This window comes from Carettochelys insculpta, chromosome 3, assembly GCF_033958435.1.
Source record: "Carettochelys insculpta isolate YL-2023 chromosome 3, ASM3395843v1, whole genome shotgun sequence".
NCBI classification, from domain to species: domain Eukaryota; kingdom Metazoa; phylum Chordata; order Testudines; family Carettochelyidae; genus Carettochelys; species Carettochelys insculpta.
The window spans coordinates 33,832,184-33,856,926 of record NC_134139.1 but is presented as its reverse complement, the minus strand read 5'-3'; the positions used below and the strand labels follow the sequence as shown (position 1 = coordinate 33,856,926).

The window sequence follows — 24,743 nt, the reverse complement described above, 5'->3', positions numbered from 1 at the left end:
TTGCAATGATCATAGGAAAAAACCGAAGCTAGATAAGACTGAAGTGCCGAAGACCAATGGAGGAGAAAGTACCAGAATTCCTACTTGCTGCCTCAACAAACAATAGTACAGACCGAGAAAGTATAACTGAGCAAAGAGACAAATCAAATCTAGTCTCAAAATGTCAGCATAATGGGGGAACCAACCAATGGGAAAGGAAGTCAAAGACACAACTATATTTAGCCTACACATTCTATTCAACTGTGGGGATAAGTAGGAAAGAAGAAAGACCCACTGTCTAGAAAAAAAACACTATTGCATCCAACTAATAAAGATGGATTGGTTTGAGGAGGCTTAGAAGGAACATTGTTATATTCACTGATGGCACGTAGCATAAGCAGCTTTTAACCAGCCAAAAAAAAAAAAAAAGAAGATGATCTTAAATATAAGAAAGGGGTGAGAGAGGAAAACAGAAAGGCTTCATGTTCCCAGAGTTAGCTATGAACTCAGGCCTGAAATCTTTCTTCCTTTTCTCCTTCTGAAATATGGCTTTTGTAACTGACTTGATTTCAGACACACACACAACACTCTCAGCCTGTCTAGGAGCAACATCTTCCACCAGAATTCATACTGGTAATTTCTTAAAACTGATTTATGACTCAAGAGAGAAAAACAGCAGCATTCACATAGCTACCACCTTGCTACAGAGTACTATTCCCCACCATACACAACAGAAAAAGCACTCTGAATTGGATTTTTATGCCTTAAAAACCAAACAAACAAAATAAATTACAGTATGACTACACAAACTGTTATACAGTGTGACTAACAAGAGAGACAATAAAACTGGATGAATGGTAGCATAATTAAACCTGACATTAACTGATATTATGCTTCATTAATATATAGCCAAATGCAATTACAATGGAAGTCATAACTGAAGTTTTGAAAATCTAGCTTTTTACTTGGAGATTTTAATCTGCTTTTTCCTAAGCAAACTTACTTTCAAAAGCAGTATTCCAGCGGGCAACATTTCACATTAGATGAGGTACATGGACCTTCACATTCACCAGCACGCCACATGCTCTAAATTATACTCATTTCAACACTTTCCCTGTGCAGTATGTTAGAAGTAGGTACATGGGAAGTACGTCCTTAACACCCTGTTAGCCAGGATGCTACCCTTATTAAGGGAAAAGATTAAAAATGGTCTGATGCCCCCAGGAGAAAAAATCTTCAGTGCCTGCTTGTAACCACACTAGGAAAACAAACTGAATTACTTTTGCAAAACAAGGATTACCACTAGGGGTCTCACTCTGAATTACCAGTGTCATAGATGTCAACATAATATATTTTAACAAATTCAATAGCATCCTTTAAGAGATCTGTTTTTGCAGTATTCTCTCAGTTTTCTCTTCCATACAACATGATGCACAAATCTCAATAATTTCTTATTTATTTTTCTTTCAGTCTACGACTTCCCAGAAAATTAAATCCCATGCATTGTTATGTTCCAATCAAAAAGTATGGGGCTAGGAAGTAAACACTGACTTCTCTGGAGTGTTTCAGATATTACATACTCTTTGAAAGAAAAAAAAATAAAATAACCAGACTTGGCTTTAAAAGAAACAGAAGAAGTGTTACTTGCAAACCATTCCCAGACTGATCAGTATATTCGCTGCACAAAAGATCACTTTTGCAATATACAGTCATTTGCGTCTTGTGTGTTTGACATAATGAAGGATGGCTACTACCAGCCAATTAATTCCTATTTTAACATGACACATTACCTCAATGTGCCAAAAGCCCATCAACTGTCTTCTTTACCACTGTGATTGACAGCCGCTGGTACCAACCAAGTTAACTTTTCTATGTCAAACCATAATCCAGTTCAGTCCTGATTTTAATTTTTAAGGAATGTACAACTCATCAGCCCCTGAGAACAGGATAGAGTGTTCCTCAAAGGCGCAGCAAATGAGCTCAGCTGAACCTGTGGCTAGTACCAACAATAAAATTGCTGGCATACCCACACACTCACTTCAGAGGCCTAGAAGAGTGAACATTAAAAACGTAGTAATTCCTGCCTCTCTACACACCTGCCCTACTACAGTGACCAACCTTATCTATAGTCACCTAGTTCTACTCATTTGACCCCTAGTCAGTCCAGCCACAGCAAAACACTGAGAGCACACAGGGAGACAGTGACCATTTCAACAGATGGTGCCTTTCAAATCTAGTAGTTTCTTCCACAGCATCTGCCAGTTCAGCACAGCCTGAGATGGTCTTTAGGGCAGCCAGATTCACTAGACTCTTGCTCTTCTAAATCAACAAAAGGAGCATATCTTTGATGAACAGGGGGCTGGCAGCAGTCAATTAAACAGCAAGATTTTCCAATCATATTTTATGGCATAGGAAATGAGGGAAGGAAGAACAAAAAAGGAGGAATTAGAGGAGCAAACATTTGGCAGCTAACTGCAATCTATAATGCTATCACCCATTTCTGCTATTTAGTGACAACTTCTGTAAGAATACAGATACCCAGATTCCATACATGTATTATGATCCTTCACACATCACCTTGTCATAAATTTCTCCACATCTCACAAATAGTAATACTGGAGATTGGAAACACTATGACTCTTTTTCCTTGTTTCCCTGAAAAATACAATTGTGTTCACCTATTAGCTATAATGCCACATTACTTACTCTTTTGATATACTTTTCAAGGGAGAGTAAGAATAATTTAATCTTTTTGTCAAAATATTACCAATATTTCATTGAAGAGTTCACTGATGCCTCAGAACACAGAGCACCAGACAAGAACTAGAATTAATAAGAATGTGAGAAGACTTCATTTTTATATGATACCATTCTCTCAAAGCCTCTTTTGGTGGATGGATCTTACTGAAGTGTTTTATACCATATTGTTATAACATGCTGAAGACATATCTGTGTTATAAATATCCCATTCTTGATAATACAGAGCCAATTATCATGAGGCAAGACAATTAAATCCAGAATGCTTTGAAGTTCTGGCAGACAAGAAGAAAGGACTTCAATATTCTGTTCTATAAGAAAATCAATAATGGCATCAACTGTGGAAATGAATTTGTAATGTATAGATTTTATACTCACGTTCAGTAATACACTCTCTTGCACGTGATGTACAACGTTGTCTTTATCCTGATCTCAACAATATTTTTTAAAATTGCATATAAAATGGGTTTCTTTGATCTGTTTGTTCTCATATAAGTTTCAACAAGAAAGCAAAGAAGAAAACAGCTGAGTAAAGTATTTTCAACTTCAAGAGACATGTTAGAAGGTATTTCTGCCTGTGCTGGAGGGCACAATCTGTAATAACTTTTTGCCTCCCAGATAATAATGACAGGCCCCATTATTAACAGGACAACTTGCTCTGCAGCAAGTATGCCTTGGCTGGTAGAATGAACACACACACGCAAGTACTTTTACTCACAGAAAAGCATGTAAATTTCTACTCTTCACTCCAAATTAAGTAAATTTATGGCCTTCCCAAGACAAAAAACCCCTGAAGGATACTGTTTTGATGTTAATTGAAAGTGTTCAAAATCTCAAACAATTTACACATCATTGTGTTTGGATTACCAACAAATGCAACGATCTTAGTCACAGAAGAAAAATATGCAGCTTGACTCAAATGAAAAACAGGATAGTTATATAAAGTGTCATACTTCAAAGCTAAAAATTCTAAGAATGCCCTTTTCTCAACCAAAGCCTAGAAAACAGCTGTAAGTCAGCGCTTGCTATTTAAAAAAAGTCAATGGATATAAGCTCACATTATATGTAATTTAAAAGCAGGCTGGTTGAATTGCACTCAGACATCATTATATTTTAATAAAACCATGATCACTGTTTCCTGACTAAACAATGGTACAAACTGAGGATGAACTAACCCTTTACTCATGAAAGTAAGCCTTGTACCTGCAAGTGAGACCTGCAGGGAGAGCTGACATGGATAAGCATTACTCACGAAAATAAGATGTTGAATTATCTGACTGTAGTAGAATTAATGCCTTCCTAAATATTGTCCTCATAGCAAAATGCCAGTTTTAGAACCTCTTTCTCATACATTTTATTTCCTGACATAAGAAAAAAGAAAATAGCTTTAGGCATGCCAGGGATGGCTAACACTTCATATACTACCACACGACTGATACTCTTTGAAATGCTGATGAGTCTCACCACTGGGGCAAAGATGCTTACAAATATTAACTGTGTTATATTAGCATGTGTCACCCGTAGGCACTATTTTTCCTGTTAAAAATGGAAAAGGAACCCTTATAATTTCCTCATGTATCATTTTTTGATCACAAGGCATAAAATGAAAATTATTCAAGAAGGAACAGAGTGTAAGGCAGAGAGCCAAATTCAAAATAGCATACTGTTAATTATGGCTACCACTTTAGTTCAGGCAGATGCCCAAGATACCAGAGTAGGCACATCAAAAACCTAAAAGGTCAGACTCACACCCGAAGGCATTTAAATAAATAAACTGTTTCTAGAAACTGTAAAGGATTTTCTAATGTTACGGATTTCACAATAGGACTGTAAAATAGAACTAAGAATCTAATCTGTATAGGGACAAATGTTGGATTTGCAGGAGTTCTCTCTGTCACAGCTTTTGTCATGAAGTATGTACAGCTGCAGTGAAAAGGAAAAAAACAACTGTGTGTTTTGGTGCTGAAAGTAGACATCTAAACGAACATATGTTGAAAACATTTGTAGACTTTTTATATAAAAAAGCATATAAAACATTTTCTAAGGGTATACTTGGATGCAAAATATTGCATTATTGTTATTTGCTCCTTTTCCCCTTATAGGGATTCATAATGTGTACTCTTCAAAAATGTTACTAAATAAAATGAAGTATAATCCATAACTAGGAACACACACTATTTATTTTAAGGTTTTTAAAATACCAACATCTTAAAAAGAAAAGACAAGCTGTGAAACTATTTTACTTTGTGTTGTTTCATGTAACTTGTGAGAGGATGCACGACCGAGGAGTAAGGGGGAAAAAATCATATTCTGACAGTTCTTTGTGTATAGTCAGTGGACCAGATCCTCAGTTTGCATAAGATGTATCTCAGTTCAACTTAACCCATTTATATCAGTGAAAGGCCCTGTCTAGTTTGAATCTTTTAAGCCATGGGGGACCCAATCCTGAAAATGTACTTTACCCTGGCACAAAGTCCTCCCGTACAGCACTTATTCTAGGATTAGAATCTTGGTTAGCTTCCTTTGTGTGGGTCTTTCATACACAGCAAAAGGAGAGGAGGGAAAATTAACACAAAAATGTTACTGCAAAACCTCAAAAATGACAAAGGAAGCACAATGGTGCAAGCCTCCTGAAACTACTTTTAACCCGTTGTGTGAAACTGACCAGATTTCAAGTTGCTGTCTCGTTAAAGAGCTGCCTGTAATTCTAACACATATAACCAAACCCAACATTTTAATTTTACCATGATTACAATATGAAAGATACAAATTTACTCAGCCCATTATTTCCTGAAAAACCTTTTAGTTCCCTTTATTCTACCAGACGCACAACCAAACTACAGGTCATACACGGGTAAAATTGTGGCATTGAGAATGCATGCAGGTAACTAGAAAATTGCTAACCCCCATGAGCTTCACAATACTTTCTGCCCAAGAACACAACGAATGAGAGCACTGGAGGCTGTAGCTCTCATCAGATCTGGCAGGCTCCTAGACACTGTTCTCAAGAAGAGCCGTGTGTGACACAGAACCCCAGCTAAGCATAAAGCCCTTGGTGAAAGGCAGACGCATGAAGCTCAGAACCGAAACCGCGGATTTGGGCATCATCTGGGAAATGTTGCAATTATAAGAGAGAGGTTCCCCTCCCCCTCCACCTGCTTCTCAAGGAAGCGGCTCCCCTTTACCCGGCATTATCCCCTCGCACTACAACATGCCCCCGAGGCCATCCGAACCCAGAACTCCCGGGAAGGCAGAATCCCAGCCACCTGCCTGGCGGGGCTGGCTGGAGAAGGCGCGGTTTGCCGGCTACCCAAGCGTGTGGAAGCCAACCCAGGACCCACCCCGCATCTCGTCCCGTCCCGTCCCGTCCCGTCCTCTCGCTGGCCCAGCTCTCCTAGCCCCCCGCCCCCCGGCTGCACCCAGCCAAAAATAACCCTCCCCGCACCCGAAGCGGAGAGGGGCGGGAGACCCCCATTTTGCACCGCTTGGCTGCCCCGCATTGTGTCTCCCCAGGCAGGGCGTTAAGCGGATTCCCTCCTGTGCAAATGGGCACGGGGATGGCTTGGGGATCTCTACCTGACAGCCGCTACCCCCTCCCCCCGCGGGGGCCACCCCGACGCACAGCCCGCGCTCCCAAGGCGGCCGCCGGACTCTTGCACTTGCTCAAGCCTGCCCTGGCGGGGGCGGGATCGCCACCAAGCCGCCGTGTGGCGGCCAGGGGACGAGCCCCGGAGAGCCGGGCTCCCCGCCCCCCACTCGCCTGCATGCTCTCTGCAACGTCTGCGCGCCCCGGGCTCGCTGCGAACCCCGCGGATCCCCCGCCCCGCACCTCCCCCAGCAGCTGGATGCCGCGGGGTCTGCCGCTTACCCAAACTGCCGGCGAAACCGTCCATTTTGGGTCGGGGGGAACCCGGGGTGCGGGACCCCGGCGAGCCGCTGGCGCTAGTGGAGGCGGCGGGGGAGGCAGTTCATTCACCCGCAGAGCCGCGGCGGCGACAGGCGGCTGCGGCTCCGCGCCGGGCTCATGAGCCGCACGCGCTGCCTGCCGGGATCTCCCGCGCCTGCTGCTGCTGCTGCTGCTGCCCCTGCCCGGGCTCAGCCCCAACGCCGCGACCCAGCACCGCCGCGGCAGCCCCAGCTCCTCCTGCCGCTGTCAGGCCCGCCCAATAGCGCCCAATGCTTTCGTGCTTCCGACTCCGCCTCAGTTGGCAGCCCCGGCTTCCCCTGCAGGCGGGAGGGAAGCAGGCCGACCCGCCCGTCTGAGCGGGGCTGCGGTGCCCCGCGCGGGGAGGGAGCCGCAGCAGGCTTCCCCAGGACCTGCCTGGCTGTGCAGGGGCCTGTGCGCGCCGCGCTGATGCTGCTCATTGCACGAGGCTCGTCTGGCTTCTGGGCACGGGTGCGTGCACCACGCCGGGGTCGTGCTAAGGCGTCCCGCGGCTCAGGGCACTGGAGGGGCTCGTTTCGGCGACCCTTGGCGCCCTGGTGCCTGGGAGGACCTGCTTGTTGATTTGCATAGTGGCCTGCCTGGGCGAGCTGCTCTCTGCAGAGATCATAACAGAGCGAGCCCTGGGGAAGCACCAGGCGGGGCGGGAGGGGACGGGGACTGAGGGAATGAAGCCTCAGGCGACATTTCTCGTTTTTGTCTTCTTTATTGCTTGAATCATTATGAACTGTTGCTGAACAATACATGAATTGGGGGGATGACACATGGGGGCACATGGGGTCAAGTGCCTTCCCCATTTCTGCTTGGCCTGATGGGGGGAGGGAGAGAGGTTCCCTCCTCCTGTCGCACCAGCCCCCCATGCTCAGCTCCTATGTCTGGCAACTGAGCCTGAATGGAGAGCAGAAGGTGCAGGACTAGCCACTTCTCACTGTAGCCGCTTTGGTCTTTTCTCATTGCTCTGGCAGGAATGGTCACCTTGATGTGTGTCATCTGCATATTGGTTGCTGTTATGTCCATGTTATCAGTTCACCCTAGCAGTTGCACGTGAGTTGTATATAGGACTGTAGCAATCCCTCTGGGACAAGTGTAGAATCTAGTGGACAGGTGCTTTCTTCCTTTCGTTCTTTGTTTCATCCCTCTAGGAAGAATTTAAACTACTGGGCACATTTCCCTGGTCATCTACCACCTCTCTTAGATGAGACAGCAGAATCCCATGATCAGCAATGTCAGATTCTGCACAGAGGTCCAAGCGGATGAAAACAGATGTCTGCTCACCATTCATTGATAGCCAGTGATAATCCGTCAGTGCCACAAAAGCTGTTTTCGTCCCATTCTACATCTGCATCAGGATTGTACTAGGTTTAGAATATCAGCTTCTGTTGGATGAGTCCTTGAGCTACTTCTCCATTGGAAGATGACAGGCTTGGTACTGGGAAGTACTTCACCATAGTACAGCAGCACTTACAGCATATACAGCAATTCTGTGAGGGGGAGGTAGCTGAATATAAGATCCCAACTGCAGGAACAGCTACACAAGTACTTTCAAACATTTCTGGTCACTATGACGTCAGGCTTTCAAAATCAAATTTCATATTGTAAGCCAGGTATCTCTCTCCAGTGTAAACCCTCCATGAGTTGATTCAGACACATCCGTGAGTTTGTCTTTAAGGAAATTAGTTTCAAAACTGGTTATCAGACTTTGCTATGCCCAACAAAACACTGTTCCATATTTGCCTCTTGCTTGTCATTAAAAGACAAAGGCTGGACATCAATCTGGGTATACATAAAATGGTTCTCTTCATCCAGACTCTGCCAAATCCATAATAAAAGAAGCTTTGCAGTAGAACCTCAGCATTATGGAGACCTCAGGAATGGAGACTGTTTATAACTCTGAAGTGTTCCATAACTCTGAACAAGGCGTTATGGACTTCTGCAACAGCAGGGGGTTAGAGCTGCAGGCGCAGAGTAGGGGAGTGTCAGAGCTTATGGTGGAGAGGATGGCTCCAGCTGTGGCCCTGGACACTGGGAGAAGGCCTCAGGCAGTACAATATGCGCTGGGGGACTATAGATGGTAGGGGATGAGGTTTGTCTGCCCTGCTGCCTGATTGGTTACTTCAGTTCCACAGGGTGTTCAGTTGACCAGTCAGTCGGTTTGGTATTCATATAACTGAGGCTCTGCTATAAATGATGCTTTATCATTCGTTAATTAGCCTTAGTTGTCTTGGTCTCCACTCTTCATGATCTTCATTGCCACCCTTGTTACTCATGGGTCCCATCACCAAAGTACTCACACTCTTCACAAATATTAATGAATTTATCCTCACACAGTACTTTGGGAAGTAGGGAAATATTATTGTCCTTATTTTTACAGATAGCACACTTTACGTACGGACATACTAAGTGATATGCCCAGGCTCACAAAGGAAGCCTGTTGTAAAACCATAAGCCAGGGGTCAGCAACCCTTCCAAGGCAAAACAAAGCATGCAGTACTCTACCACATTTTATTAGGTAAAGAGGTAGCACATTTCATTAGGTAATGAGCTTTCATGAGTAAGACACACTCCTTCAGATTACAGGGTACTTCCAAGACAGAGTGCTGAAATTTGACCTTTTGACTTTTATGTATGGTCTGAGTGCCAGTGACACTTTTTAAAGTCACTAATACTTCTACATACAACAGCTTCATTAATAAATTAAGATGCAGAGCTTTACTGTTTAGGTGGTGGTTGATAGCATTAGCTGGTCTTTTGTAATTCCGCAAGCAATATGGCTTTGACAAAACTCCCATCTGCATAAGGGAAGAAGGCTGGGGCTGAGCTTCCACCTTGTGTGCTAATGAAAATCGGCTCATGTGCCACTCTTGACACCCATGCCGGGGTTGCTGACCCCCTGCCATAAGCTATATCTTTTTTAAACCACATGAGGTCCATGCTGTTGAGACACTGGAAAAATGCCCATCCTTCATTTTCTTTTCTTTTCACTGTGACAAAACAGAAATAAGAACCATTTTTAAAGTAATCAACGTAACTATAACCAGAAAATTAAGGAATTGAATTAATCTTACCAGGGCTTGGAAATTCCAATTTAAGATAGCAAATGCCTCCACAGTTTCACAGAATCACAGGGCTGGAAGGGACCTCAGGAGGTCATCTAGTCCAGCCCCTTGCTTCAAGCAGGATCAACCCCAACTAAGTCATCCCAGCCAGGACCTTGTCAAGCTGGGACTTTAAAACCTCAAGGGATGGAGAATCCACCACCTCTCTAGGCAACACATTCCAATGCTTCACCACCTTCCTGGAGAAGTAGTTTTTTCTAATATCTAACCTACACCTCACCCTCTGTAACTTGAGACCATTACTCCTTGCTCTGTCATCTGACAACACTGAGAACAATTTCTCACCCTCCTCTTTAGAGCTTCCCTTCAGGATGTTGAAGGCTGCTATTAAATCACCCCTAAGCCTTCTCTTCTGTAAACTAAACAAGCCCAAATCCCTCAGCCTATCCTTATAGGTCTTGTGGTCCAGCCCCTTAATCATTTTTGTTGCCCTCCGCTGAACCTGCTCCAGCAAATCCACATCCTTATTATATGGGGGGGGCAAAAACTGGACACAATATTCAAGATGTGGCCTCACCAGTGCTGAATAGAGGGGAATAACTACTTGTCTAGGTCTGCTCGAAATGCTCCTCCCTACTATGTCATTAGCATTCTTGGCTACAAGGGCACACTTTTTACTCATATCCAGCCTGTCATCCACCATAACCCCTAGAGCCCTTTCCATCATACTGCTGCTGAGCCAGTTGGTCCCCAGACTATAACAATGCTTGGGATTCTTCCACCCCAGGTGCTGGACTCTACACTTCTCCTTGCTGAACTGCATCAGATTTCTTTTGGCCCAGTCCTCCAATTTATCCAGGTCACTCTGGATTCTCTCTCTGCCTCTCCCCTAGTTTTGTGTCATCCGCAAACTTGCTGAGGGCGCAATCCAGTCCCTCAACCAGGTCATTAATAAAGAAGTTGAATGACACTGGCCCCAGAACCAAGCCTTGCAGCACTGCACTTGAAACCGACCACCATCCAGGTATTGAGCCATTGGGCGCTACCTGTTGGGACCGACCATCAACCCAGCTTTCTATCCATCTTATAGTCCAGGGATCCAAACCATATTTCCTTAATTTATGGACAAGAATGTTGTGTGAGACTGTATCAAAAGCTTTGCTGAAGTCAAGGTATATCACATCCGCTGACTTCCCCATGTCCACAAAGTTTGTTACCTCGTCATAGAAGCTATTCAGATTGGTCAGGCAGGACTTGCCCCCGGTGAACCCATGTTGGCTACTTTTGATTACTTTCCCTTCTTCCAAGTGCTTCAGAATGGATTCCTTGAGGATTCCCTCCATTATTTTCCCAGGGATTGAGGCAAGGCTGACCGATCTATAGTTCCCTGGATTGTCGTTCTTTCCTTTTTTAAAGATGGGCACTACATTTGCCTTTTTCCAGTCATCTGATATCTCCCCCGATCTCCAAGAGTCTTCAAAGCTTGGCTTGCTGTGCAGTTAAGAATTTCCAAAGAGCATATGTTATACATCTTGCCATGCCGAAACGGCATACAGTGAATTCCAGCCTTTATATCATTGCTTTTGTTCTGTACATTTAAATCAAACCTAAATCTGGCTTGATTTAGTGATTTTTTTTTTAAATGCAGACAGCCAACATCATTGTGGTTCAAACAGGGCAACACCCCTCCCCCAGAATTTTAGGAAGAAAAAATGTATTTCCTTAACAATGTTACTTGGCTTTCAAGTAGTGAAATAAATTATTGTTAAAGGATAAAAGAACTTTTGTTTTAGTAGAAATTTCAGACAAACAGAGACCGTGTATATAAGAACTCCCTTATCTATTGTTTGATAAACTGACCTGCTGTCTCATGTTCAGACTATAAGGATCATCTGAATTTCTCCAGCCTTCAAAGTCTATTACATATTGACTAACAGGAAATTTTCAATTATTTTTGGGCATTGTTTTGAATAGACTTGTTCAGTTTCTTGGTTGACAATTTTGTTTTACAACTAGCATGCTGTAGTTTCTGCTTTCCAAAGATTTAACAGGCTCCATAAATACCAGTTTTACTGATACATTGAAGACTGTGTAATTCTGGGTGTTGGTAAATTTGGAATATGTAAACATCAGTTTCCAAATCAGGTGAACATCCATAGTTTTACTTTAAAGATAGATTGTTAACAGAGTATGTAAAACTATGCTGCCCTGTACTGCCCTCTGATTCAATAATCTAATGCTGATTGTTGACGTAGACAACAGATTCTAGCTATTGAAATAAGAGATAACAGTTATCTCTGGGAAATCCAAACTCTTGCCTTCAAAAAATTAATTTCATTGTGAGAAAAAGATCTCTGTTACCGTTAGCCAGGTGCTGAGAGGAGCTCAGCCTCTGCTACTCCCACTGACTTCAAGGACTTGTCATTTGCCAGGATGATGCCACCCCATGCATTGGTTTAGTCTAAAGTCTGAATTAATCAGATGAAAGAAATGAACAAAACTGTGGGCCAGATCTTCAGATGTTGAAAAGCCACAACTTTGATGAACTTATGGTTATGTACATCAGCAGGAATCTGGCCATGCATGTGGAGTTTCACCTTATTAGAAGTAGGTTGTGGAAAATTTGAACCACAGAAGATCACCACTGAAATATACAGTGGAGGGCTACGTACATTCCAAGGATTTTTACTCAGCCCTTGAAGGAAATAGGCTATTTCTCTTATTGCTTCATTTCTCTGGCATTTTCTCTTTTAGAGTATATATTTTCAAACACTATTTCTTTGTGAGTTATAATTTCTTTGTGTGTTTTTTTAATCAATGTAGTTAGAAAACCTTCAGGCTGGGAATTGTTTACGACTTCTAGGTAGCTCAAACGTAAATTATTTTTAAGCTTATTTTTCCACTAAGGAAATACGAAAATGTTTAACAATTTTAATTTAAATAGCTCAAGTCATCCAGTGTGATGTGGGGGATCTGACTCTTTAATGTTATAAATTAGGAGATAAAAAAAAGAGGTCTGCTTCCCACCAAATTCATATCCTATTACTTACAAGGGTATTCAGTTTCTTCTATAAATATGAAACAAACAAAAATGCCTGAAAGAACTTTGACTAACCTGCTGCTATTCTAGGGTGTCTGTTTACAGGAAATCATGTACTATCCAGCCATAGATGGTTTAAATAACTCCTTATGTCCTTATGGAGGACTTTATCTCCATTACAGAGACTCCTGATGGTTCCTTTGAGCTTTTCCACTCCATAGAAGAAACAAAATGGTCAGTACCCAAAAAGTACCTGAGGTCAGGGCCTTCTATTTGGAAGAACTGATCTTATCAAAGTCTGCAGGAGTTTTGCCTTTGATTTCACTGAAGCAAGGATTTCACCTGGTGAGTTAAATTTACTTCCCACCATTTATTTTTAACCCCGATAAAAGATGATTGATAAACTAATCTCCAGCTAATCCACGGTTAAGTGACCATATCATTTTTACTTATGCACTTATGTGGAGACTGAATAATGGAAGGCTTCCAAAGTGAAAGGCAACTGAATTTGTTCAATGTAATGATGAAGAAGCACTTTTACTTTTATAGATTCTGATCAGGGATCTAGTGCTAATGTAAAATGCATATTAAATAATATTATCAAGGATATTGAAAGAACCACAATCACATCTGTCCATGTCTCATGTTTATGGAACTTGGTCACAACAGAGGAACATTCCATTTATATTGCAAAATATAAAAACAAGGCAGTGTCACGCTGTTTCTTTAAAATGCGTTAAAAAGGATATTTGATTCTTTGAATCAATAATCCATTTAAACATTTTGTATAAACAATACTCAACCTTATGCTCCTCTTGCATTTTTATTTAAGCAAAATAGTAATAAAACGTACATATTAAGCAATTTCTCACAGTGTTCTAGTAGTACTCTCTCAAGGGGAAAAAATAAAAATCCCTTTAGATTCTCTTAAAATAGTCCATATCACATAAATGTAAGCATTGAAATTCCATGGGGTAACTAGCCTCTAATGGCTTTTTTGTTTCTCTCAGTTTTGTATAAAGTAGCAGCAAAATTGTCTTATAACGTGGAAAGGCCACTATGGCTACGTCTACACGTGAAGCCTACATCGAAGTAGCCTATTTCGATGAATAACGTCTACACGTCCTCCAGGGCTGGCAACGTCGATGTTCAACATCGACGTTGCGCAGCACCACATCGAAATAGGCGCAGCGAGGGAACGTCTACACGCCACAGTAGCACACATCAAAATAAGGGTGCCAGGCACAGCTGCAGACAGGGTCACAGGGCGGACTCAACAGCCAGCCGCTCCCTTAAAGGGCCCCTCCCAGACACAGTTGCACTAAACAGCACAAGATCCACAGAGCCGACAACGAGTTGCAGACCCTGTGCATGCAGCATGAATCCCCCGCTGCAGCAGCAGCAGCCAGAAGCCCTGGGCTAAGGGCTGCTGCCCACGGTGACCATAGAGCCCCGCACGGGCTGGAGAGACAGCGTCTCTCAACCCCCCAGCTGATGGCTGCCATGGAGGACCCCACAATTTCGACGTTGCGGGACGCGGATTGTCTACACGGTCCCTACTTCGACGTTGAACGTTGAAGTAGGGCGCTATTCCGATCCCCTTATGAGGTTAGCGACTTCGACGTCTCGCTGCCTAACGTCGAAGTTAACTTCGAAATAGCGCCCGACGCGTGTAGCCGCGACGGGCGCTATTTCGAAGTTAGTGCCGCTACTTCGAAGTAGCGTGCACGTGTAGACACAGCCTATATGGGCAGAATGCTAGAACGAAGATTTCAAGTGGCTGGATTTTGCTGTGAATAGGCTCACTAGAGAGGCACGCATTTATAAATAGGCAGACCTATTTATACCAGTGCATCTCCTTTGCCATCCCCTGTGAAGGTATAAAGGCATTATTGTTATCTATTAACTGTATTAAAGTGCCAAGGAGGCCAAATCATGGACCATAGCTCCATTGCGCTAGGCAGTGTACAAACAGAATAAAGCTGTGGGAAGACATTTGACCTAAGGAATTATGCTTAAACATAGCTTTAATATTCACTCGTTTCTCAGCACATTATTAATTATTCATTGGTAAGCTAATTTTACAAATGGCAATGGAAATTTGTTGCAAAAATCAGATTCTTGTATGTGCTGGAATAGAAATTTTTAGGGTGAGTGGAAAGGTCAAATGTTTCAAATAGCTCTGAGGCCTAATTCTTGAAAAGTAACTATTGCTTTTGGTGGTCTTAAATTTGGGGGACACTGATTTTCAGGAAGTGCTGTGTCTCCACTCTCTGAAAATTCAGGTAGTGGCTCTCCTTTTAAGGCATTGGCTCTCCCTTTAAAGCAGTGGCTTTCCACCAGGGGTGCATTTACTCCAGGGGCATATGCAGAAGTCTTCCACAGTTACATCAGTTTATCTAGATATATGTCTAGTTTTACAAGTCTACATAAAAAAGCACTAGGAAAATCAGTACAACCTAAAATTTCATACAGTGGCTTGTTTATGTTGTTCTGTATACTATATACTGAAAAGTAACCACAATATTTATATTCCACACAATTTATTTTATAGTTATAAAGTAGAAATGAGAAAGTATGCAATTTTTTTCAAGAGCAGTGTGCTATGACTCTTACTTTTATTTGTATGGCAAATGAAATTTAATGTGGGTAAGTGTAAGGTAATGCATGTTGGAAAAAATAACCCAAATTACACGTACTACATGATGGGGTCAAATTTAGCTACGACAGATCAGGAAAGGGATCTTGGAGTTATAGTGGATAGTTCTCTGAAGACATCCACGCAGTGTGCAGCGGCAGTTAGTAAGGCAAATAGGATGTTAGGAATTATTAAAAAAGGGATCGATAATAAGACAAAAGATATCATACTTCCCCTATATAAAACTATGGTACGCCCACATCTCGAGTACTGCGTGCAGATGTGGTCTCCTCACCTCAAAAAAGATATATTGGCATTAGAAAAGGTTCAGAAAAGGGCGACTAAGATGATTAGGGGCTTGGAAAGGGTCCCATATGGGGAGAGGCTAGAGAGACTGGGACTTTTCAGTTTGGAAAAGAGGCGATTGAGGGGCGATATGATAGAGGTATATAAAATCATGAATGGTGTGGAGAAAGTGAATATAGAAAAATTATTTACCTTTTCCCATAATACAAGAACTAGGGGACACCAAATGAAATTGATGGGTAGTAGGTTCAAAACTAATAAAAGGAAATTTTTCTTCACACAGCGCACAGTCAACCTGTGGAACTCCTTGCCCGAGGAGGCTGTGAAGGCCAGGACTCTATTAGGGTTTAAAAAAGAGCTTGATAAATTTTTGCAGGTCAGGTCCATAAATGGCTATTAGCCAGGGATAAAGTATGGTGCCCTAGCCTTCATAACAAGGGCAGGAGATGGATGGCAGGAGATAAATCACTTGTCTTCTGTTCTCCTTCTCTGGGGCACCTGGCATTGGCCACCGTCGGCAGATGGGATGCTGGGCTTGATGGACCTTTGGTCTGACCCAGTATGGCCATTCTTATGTTCTTATGTTCTTATGTTCTTGTATGTCTGATTCTATAAGTAGATCATTTTTAAATGGTTTGAAACTTGGGAACACAAAATATTAGTCATTTTTAAAAATTGAAGCCTAAGTGTTTATTTTTCTATGGGATTTCTTAAATGTGCAGTTTTGTTCTTGTGTAAGACTAAGAAAAATTCTGTTAGTTTACATTTTATTTCTTATTTTCACAGTATTCAATTTGTAAAACAACAATATCAGGGAAACTTCAGTTCTCTCACATTCTCACCCATTCTGTCTCTCCAGCAGCAGTATTAATTAACCCAGCTGTGCTTTTATAGGAAGAGTTGAGTGAAGCTATTTTGAAGTTACATTTTACTGCTTATTTCCAAGCACTGAAAAAAAAGAAATAGCCTTACAAATGGGTAAATAGTACTTGTCACAATTTTGACAACATTTCCAGAATTTTATAAAATGGAAAACATTTAATTTGTGTTTCCAGGCAAAAACTTGGCCGTTTTTGGCCATTTATAACTAAGTATTTTTTCAATTGTGGAAAAGTTATTAATTTATCTTTTCTTTGAAGACTCATAAAAAAATCAGACACTCCCCCTCTCCCCCTTTTTTTTTAAACTAGTTCTAATGGTAAGTAGTCTGCATGGTCACACAAGAGACCCAACTTTGGATTTGCTTGTCCTGAATTAGCGTACTCCTGATGAAATTCACAATGGGTGCAAAGGATATACAACAGTTCCATATAGTGTGTAAACAGCCTATGAAATGCTTAGGACGTAAAAGATAGGTCTTTGTGCCAATATTTTGAACTGAAGTGAATGTCACCATTTACATTTAGGGAAAAAATGTGACTCATTTGGTCCTATAGTAAGCAGCACCTCTGTCCAAATAAGGAACATAATTGATAAATCTCAGCCCTCCCTAACCAAGAAACAATGCTGTCATAAAGGGGACCCAATGGTGAAAAGTAAAACTAATAAAAAAGAGTTGTGGTTGTAATAGGGATATGGGAAATCCTTGGGGCCAAATTAAGAGTAACCCAACATTTAAGTGTGAGTCCAATACCCACAAAAAATGGATTGTGCAGTTTTGCATAGTTCACAGAGTGCTGTCTCAATAGAATACAGACTGAGCATTCTTTAGGAATCCATTGAAGAATTGCGAATCAACAAGATTCTGCCAAGAAAAAAAGATTATGCAGCACTGATTCCTTCCATCACAACAATTATTCAACTATTTACCCTAGAATCAATCAGAAACATAGGTTAACTGAATTTAGTTTTATGTATCTATCAGTTTTTCTAAGGCATTTGCAATATGACAGTAAACTCTTTCATATCCGGTAGCCACAGGACTGGGAGTGGGTGGATATTCAAATATTCTGAATAATAGAGAGGTATACCTAGCAATGCATAACACTAAAGAAAAACAAAATTAAATATTAAGAAACAAACAAATATGTATGCAGAATACTTTATTTACCAACAACAGTAGTATAGTACACTGTAAACTTATACTGTATTTCCTGTACTCATTTTTATTTACCTTCACTGTACAGTACTTACACAAAACATAAGTAAATGATAGAATGCCAGATATGAAAGAGTTTACTGTATATATAATGCATACAAATATATACACGCATATATTGCCTCAGAGAAGCTCTGTTCATGCTATTACTCTACTTGAATCATTTTTGTCAGTGAGAGGAAGTGCCTGCAGAGATGCGTTGCATTGCTGTATGGTCTCTTGCTGTGAAATGTTGATTCTAAAAAAGGCTGGTGGCCCAGAGATGGCTCTGCAATAAAAATGAACAGACATGGCCTTTTAGCATTTTTTCTTTTGTTATTGTGACCAGTTTAAGAAAGCTTCGTGTTCTTGATGTTGTACAAACCAGTGGATTTATGCCACCTCTTAAGTCTGCCCTTCTTCCTTCTGACAGTCTAGGGATTTTTCTAATTTCCAGTCCTCTTTTCACCTCCTGTGACCACCATCACTTTGTCTTGTCAGCATACAGGATAGCAGGTGAGTAACATTTCCTTTCAGAAATGCTAATGATAACTGCAAGATTCAGGAAGCAGTGCAACCTCGATCACTCATGTCAAGGACAAGGTAGCATCTGCAACAAATTCACTGGTGTAAACCACTGACAGGAAAATGAATGCTAAAAAAGACTAACTTTAAAAAAAAAAGAAGAAGAAGAACAATGGAAATCTAATTCCTTTCAGCTCTCTGTCGGGTTCAAAGTGTGGTGCCTCAAAGCATCCAGCACTGTCTAATTTGAAATGAAAGAATGATTTGAGTTCCGAGCACCTGATGAACCTGATTATGTATCTCTGCTCTTGCATGGGGCAATTTGGATATGAATTAGTTTCAGAAGACCACACATAATAGATCAAACAAATCTGCTATAATGCATAATAATAATATAATACAGAGTCACCAATATCCCATGGTAAAAATTTTAGAAAGTAATTCAATACTATTAGGCAGAAATGCATTGAAATTAAAGCGTTAAATGATTACAATTGATCAATCCTTGGAAATTTTGATCACTAGCACAAAATACTAATTAATTATTGTTCTAAGTCTGATATACTTTGCAAAAGTATTTCTCAGCATAATGAAGACAGGGCTCAGTTCTACTTTTTTAAACTAGTAGTGCAGGATAGGGCATTTAGACCTTATTTTTTTCTTATTCTGTACTAAGCTGTTCTCCCAAACAAAGCGCATAACTACCTGCTTACACTACAGAAACAAAGATTTGCTTTACTTCTTTTGAAACTTGCAAAGCTGGGCAAGAAGGTTTCTACCAATATATTGGAGAGACTTACAATGAAAAAGCTGACAGATGCAAATCTTTCTGCCATTACTGCATTTACAAGGATAACAGGCCAATCACTGCAGAAATAGTTTTGGCATTGACTGAAATGCACAATGTGATATCTGGATATGTCTCTGCTGAATTAAAACCATTAAAATATCAAAACAAATCAAGTAAATACATATGGGGTAGATTTCTAATCTTAGTTTCATATTGCACATCAAAACGTGCGAGTCAGCAATAGTTTACTGTATACTGTTGTGATTTGGAATTCTAAAATGAATAGCCCAAAGCTCATTTATGACATTTTTCACTGTAAACAGAGCAGTTGGGAACATTTATAGAGGTACTGTGGCCCCCAGAGTAACTTAACAGTTGTTGCTATGCAGCCCATCATGGCCAATCAGAATGGCAGTCACGATAGGCAGACTTTCCTTCTTCAAGATTTAAGAACAAGTTTAAGTTCCATTGCTTTCAAGGAGACTGAGCACATACACAAGAGCTTTGCTGAACTGTGATCCCAAAGCATAGCCTCCAGCTGAGCTAAAGGAAGCTAGTATTATAGGGCCTATTGCACACATGTTGACAGACCTGGTCCTTTCAAGTGAAGGACAATGACACACAGGTGTATTGGACAATTTATGGTGGTACTGTCTTAAGGACGGAGTACATACTTAGGATGAATGCACTCACTATGAAGGAGAGTTACCTGTGAATGAGGGATTAGTTGATACAGCACAATTTGTTTTAATTTCCATTACATACCCCACATTTACAAATTATAGTTCCTGATTAATGACATCAGGCAGTGAACCTTGGCTCTTAAAGCACCAGACACAAGCTGTGCCATAGACACATTTACATTCCATTTATACAAGTTGTCCAACTAAAATTTACTTATAGAAAAGTATATGATATACCAGAATGAATAGATTATTTCCCAACCACCCCCCATTAATCAATGTCCTTTGCTTTTCTGCAAAAATGACCAACTCTTCACTTTACCCCAAGAGGGAACACATGTCAAAAACCTGGCAGAGTCAGCAGAAGCAAAGAAGAATTTTCCAAAGTAAATAAGTAAATTTACATTTCTTAAATATGAGAGTGTGTAAGTTAGAGTTATGCCTTCAATTCTGATTACTTAATTCAATGAAAAAATAAATAAGGGCCTGATTCCGTGAAATGCTGAATGTTCTTGACTCCCAAGGATGTCAATGAGAGTGTTGTGAACCCACAGATGTTGAACCTCCAGCAGTGGGGTTCCCAGGTGACTATTACTTGTCTGGTCCTACACCACAGCTGACTAATCAGAGGGACTATGAAACTTGAAGATGCATGAAGGATCCTTTCCTTGGGCCGTGACTGGAGGAACACCAGGACCTCTAACTGGCATCCTGTTTAAACCCAAAAAAAGGCCCAGGAAATTGTCTGTATGACTGGTCTCTATGGGATTGTTGTCCTGGACCCTCCCTTCTTGTCTGACTCTGACATCCTGCTTCCCTGTCTTGTTTCTGATCTTTGTCTCTGATCTCCAATTCCAGCCCCGATTGTTGGATGAAGTCCCTGATTCGGATTGCAGCTCTGGTTCTGATCCTTGGCTTGACTCTTTGATTCCGTTTCTGGCTCTGACGACGAGACTTGGCTGCCTTTGTCTTGCTGCTGACAGCGAACATCTCACAGAACTGGGCCCTAAAGTCAATGCTCCTGTCCCACGACACCAGCTGATCATAAAAAGTACAATATTTAACAGGGTCCAGCAATTCAATACAAATACAATACAAAATACAATAATATCACAAACTCTTTTTGGTTTATTTTGTAAAGCTAATGGGCAAATTGTGGTAGACAGCTACTAAAACAGGCACAAATATAAGCTGCAAAAGCAGCATTAATATTGTAGCTGCTGCTAAGCGCTGAAAGTGAACGGCCCCAAACCCACTCATATAATCTAGTTTTACTAAAACTGGAAGAAACATGAATGAAGAATGTATGTGTAGAACCCCTTGCCATGTCAGGGAATACATGTGGCTAAGCATGCAAATCATGATCCCTCACCTCGGGGCCATGCCCCATAATACATCCCCTCATGGCTGCTCAGAGAAGGATTACGGAGTAGCCCTGTAACAGTTAATAGGCATAGTGAGTTTTGGCCCTACACTTTTGCCGCATGTGGGTTTTACAGCGTGCTCCCATGCATAGAACCAAACTAAATTTGTCACAATACCCATTCAATTAAAGAGCCAACATTAAAAACTGCATATTGGGTGCCCAAGCCTTATATCTTTGCAGGGGCCCCTATGGTACAGAGTCCATTTTATGGGCCAAATCAGCACTAGTATAAACCATCCAATTCCATAGTAATCCTTAGAATTTTTTCTGTTGACACTAGAGCCAAAGTTGAGTGTATGTACAGTATTTAGAGGAGACAGAACTTCCCTATTATTTGAATTCGTTACATTTCCCCATGAAAATAGCAGATGGCAGTGTAAGGCATGCAGCATGAGCAATTAGTCACTTCATCAGTGCTTTTGCTTTGCTGAATATGCTTTGATCAGCAAAAGTCACAGGGCTCATTTGCTCAAATGGAACTTCTAGCTATATTACAGTAGCACCTAGGATCCTTAATCAAGGACTTTGATCCCATTGTATAGGCACTGTATGAGCATAGAATCAAAAAGATGGGTATTCTTTTTCTTTGCTTGCACACCCTTTGGCATAAGAAGTAGCCTGAGTATAGTGAGAGCCATGATAAATAATTTGACCTCCTGAGCTCTGAAGAGACGGTAAAACTAAAAGCTAAGTGGGAGAAGCAGGGAGAACCAGAAATAAGCATATGAAAGTAATCTAAATGAAAAATATATCTCTATAGAACAGAATCAGTGATTGTCAGAAGTCTGCAGCCTCTACAGATATCAAGTAACTGAAGTAGAAAGAGATTTGGCCATGAATTAGGTAAACAGAAAATAAAGTAATTTAAAAGGCCTCTAAAATTCCTAGCTGCTGCAGAGATTTGGGTTGGTCAGCTAACAAACCATTACGATTACATAATTTCTAGAATAGATTTAATACAATGAAATACAGGAACAAAAATAGCATGGAAGCCATCTTGTAATTGAAAGCCTGTATTTTGGGGGTGCTTTTTGTTATTGTTAATTTTCTTTCCTTACAAATCAATATGAATTAATGTGCTTAAAGATTCACCGTATTTTTCATGCAAAATCTCATTGCCAGCAATTTTCTGTATCAGTTTCCCTAATTATTTCAATTATTTCAATCTCATTTTTTTTTTGCTGAAATAGATGAGTGAGGTCATCTGTATGACTTAGGGGAGAAAATTCATATTCTCCTTTTTGTATTGCTATAGCTCATAAGATGATTGCAAGCACAGTTATCCTCTTTCAAGATAATTTTTGCAGAACTTGAATCCCCACTGGAATGCATGTGGTGAGCAAGAAATTCTATCAGCAATAAAATCCCTAATCAAAAAAAGTACCTGGTAGTTTCAAGACTAGATTCTGGCTTGGATTGATTTTTGTTTGTTTTATTGTCCTTATTCCAGAAAATACAAAGATCAGGGAAATAAAAAGTCATATTTGATTGGCTCTGCTCTGGTCAAAAACTAGATTTACATTTTCTAATGTAACTAACATGTTACAGATGGCTTTCTTCATGTTAAAATTAGAGAAGCATGTGTAGATTGAATTAGCTATGGATTAGAACCAGCTGGAAATGGTTCAAAACTCAGTTTTAGTAGATACCCTATCCAATAAATATCCACTTTCTTGAATGTGGATTCTTGCTATATCAAATTACAGCAAACGCCCTAATTCAAAAAATTATTTTTGTATCACCCTTAGGCTCTGATCCTGAATGGTGCTGAGCACTCTTTACACCCATTGATTTAAAAGAAATCAAATGCTATGAAGATATTCAGGACTGTTCATGATCAGATTGTAAATTCATAAAAGATGGGCCTTAACCATCAGTAAACAAAATCATCCATAGTGTACAGTGAACCAGATTGCATGAATTTAGATCAGTGGATTTGGAAACACAATCTGGTCTGGTATCTATAGTAGACACAACAGGAAATGAGAGTAAATTTACACAGGTTTGCGCTATGTGTAGTCAATTACTCCTGACTAAAGTAAGTATGAAATGTTGCCATTCAGACTGGCTGCGTCCAGACTAGCAAGTTCTTTCAGAAAATCAGACCCTTTTTTGAAAGAACATATGGAGCATCCACATGCAAAATGTGTTCTTTTGATCCAAAATCAAAAGAATGCAGCTCTTCTTGTGGACGTTCTCTTCTGTTCCCAGATCAGGAAGAGCACCTCCATCAGAAAGCTTCTTTTGAGAAAAAGCACATGTAGGTGCTCCTCATGCCCTTTTTTTTCAAAAGAGCAGCCCCTGTGGTGCCAGATTTTTTGATCCCTGGACCGATCTTGCAGAAGAGCAGGGGCTGTGTGGATACTATCAAAAGAGCTGATCGATTTCTCGATCCACATTTTTGTGTGTGGATATGCTCTTTCAAAAGAAGAGCTTCTGGAAGAGGTCTTCTGGAAAAGCATGTTTCAAAGATTGCTGTAGTGTAGACATGGCCAACTACATTTACACCCACTCGGCACATGTAAATAAATGACTTTTTAAAGCGCAGGACACTGTAAAATCAGGCTGAAACAAGTAAACATTTTTTATACTTGCAAATCTAATGCAGATTATTTACTCTAGCCAGTCCTGTGTATGAGAAATCTTTCACTGGCATCTCAAAGGACACAAGGCTGTATGGAAGAATAGCATTGCTATACTGAAAAAAAGCACTATTGAGATACTGATTAAATTTGTTATTAAATATATTTATAAATATCTTTGAAACATCTAGAAAAATAACTCTTTAAATGTATAAAAGTTGTACAGTTTCATCTCTTACTGCTGCTTAATCTTAAAATATTAAAATATATGCATGCAAACATTTCAATACATTATTTTAAGTAGGTATAAAAGGAACATTTTTTCATAGGTTGTCTAATGACTTTTTTGTTAGTGTGATTCAGTTTTGTTGGGCCCCTTATCTACTAATCATTATGAAAATGGGAGGATGAAATCCACACAGGCACTCCCAAAGTATTGTGATATTCATGTCTGCTTGTGCTGGAACGACTCCAGATGCTGTGTTGTAATAAAAAATAACTCGCTGAATATTCTGAATTCTTTTGCCAAATTAATCTCTTTCAGTGTATATTTCCCTATATATTTGCAGTATTTTAGCAAGAAGAATTAACTTTTCATGGCTGCTGTCCCCAGCTTTGTTGACTGTATTATTCTCAATATTCTAACAAATAAACATGTTAGTCTTTAAGGTCCTACACATGCTTGTTTTTTGTGATGCTACAGACTAACGCTGCTACCACTCTGAGTCAATAGGTAGAGTTTAGACTTGTTAGGAATATATTTTTATTAAGTTCAGTGCGTATTTCCCTATTTAGTTCTTCAGCAAGCCATTTATGGGAATGTAAAATGTCTCCATTGAGCATGTTTTCTCCATAAGCCTGGAGTCCCATAGAAAACATTGGAGCTTCTGAGAAATAAAAGCCGTATTCAGTAAAGAGCTATGTCAGTTATTAACTGCTTG

The 24,743-nt window shown here is 40.6% G+C and overlaps 1 protein-coding gene and 1 long non-coding RNA gene across 2 annotated transcripts in view; one reads left to right on the top strand and one right to left on the bottom strand.

Moving 5' to 3' along the window:
• The window catches only part of EML4 (EMAP like 4), a 244,447-nt gene extending 237,582 nt beyond the window's left edge, over nucleotides 1-6,865 (bottom strand). Inside the window, exon 1 of the mRNA XM_074989602.1 lies at nucleotides 6,605-6,865. Coding sequence (XP_074845703.1) covers nucleotides 6,605-6,629 — 25 coding nt within the window. The 5' untranslated portion in view covers nucleotides 6,630-6,865. The remainder of the gene's footprint in view (nucleotides 1-6,604) is intronic.
• A 121-nt stretch (nucleotides 6,866-6,986) lies between these two features.
• Nucleotides 6,987-24,412, top strand: LOC142010241 (uncharacterized). Its single transcript, XR_012644739.1, has 4 exons — nucleotides 6,987-7,132; nucleotides 12,958-13,120; nucleotides 18,230-18,312; nucleotides 20,653-24,412. It is a non-coding gene; the product is annotated as an uncharacterized LOC142010241 (long non-coding RNA).
• Nucleotides 24,413-24,743: the final 331 nt, after the last annotated feature.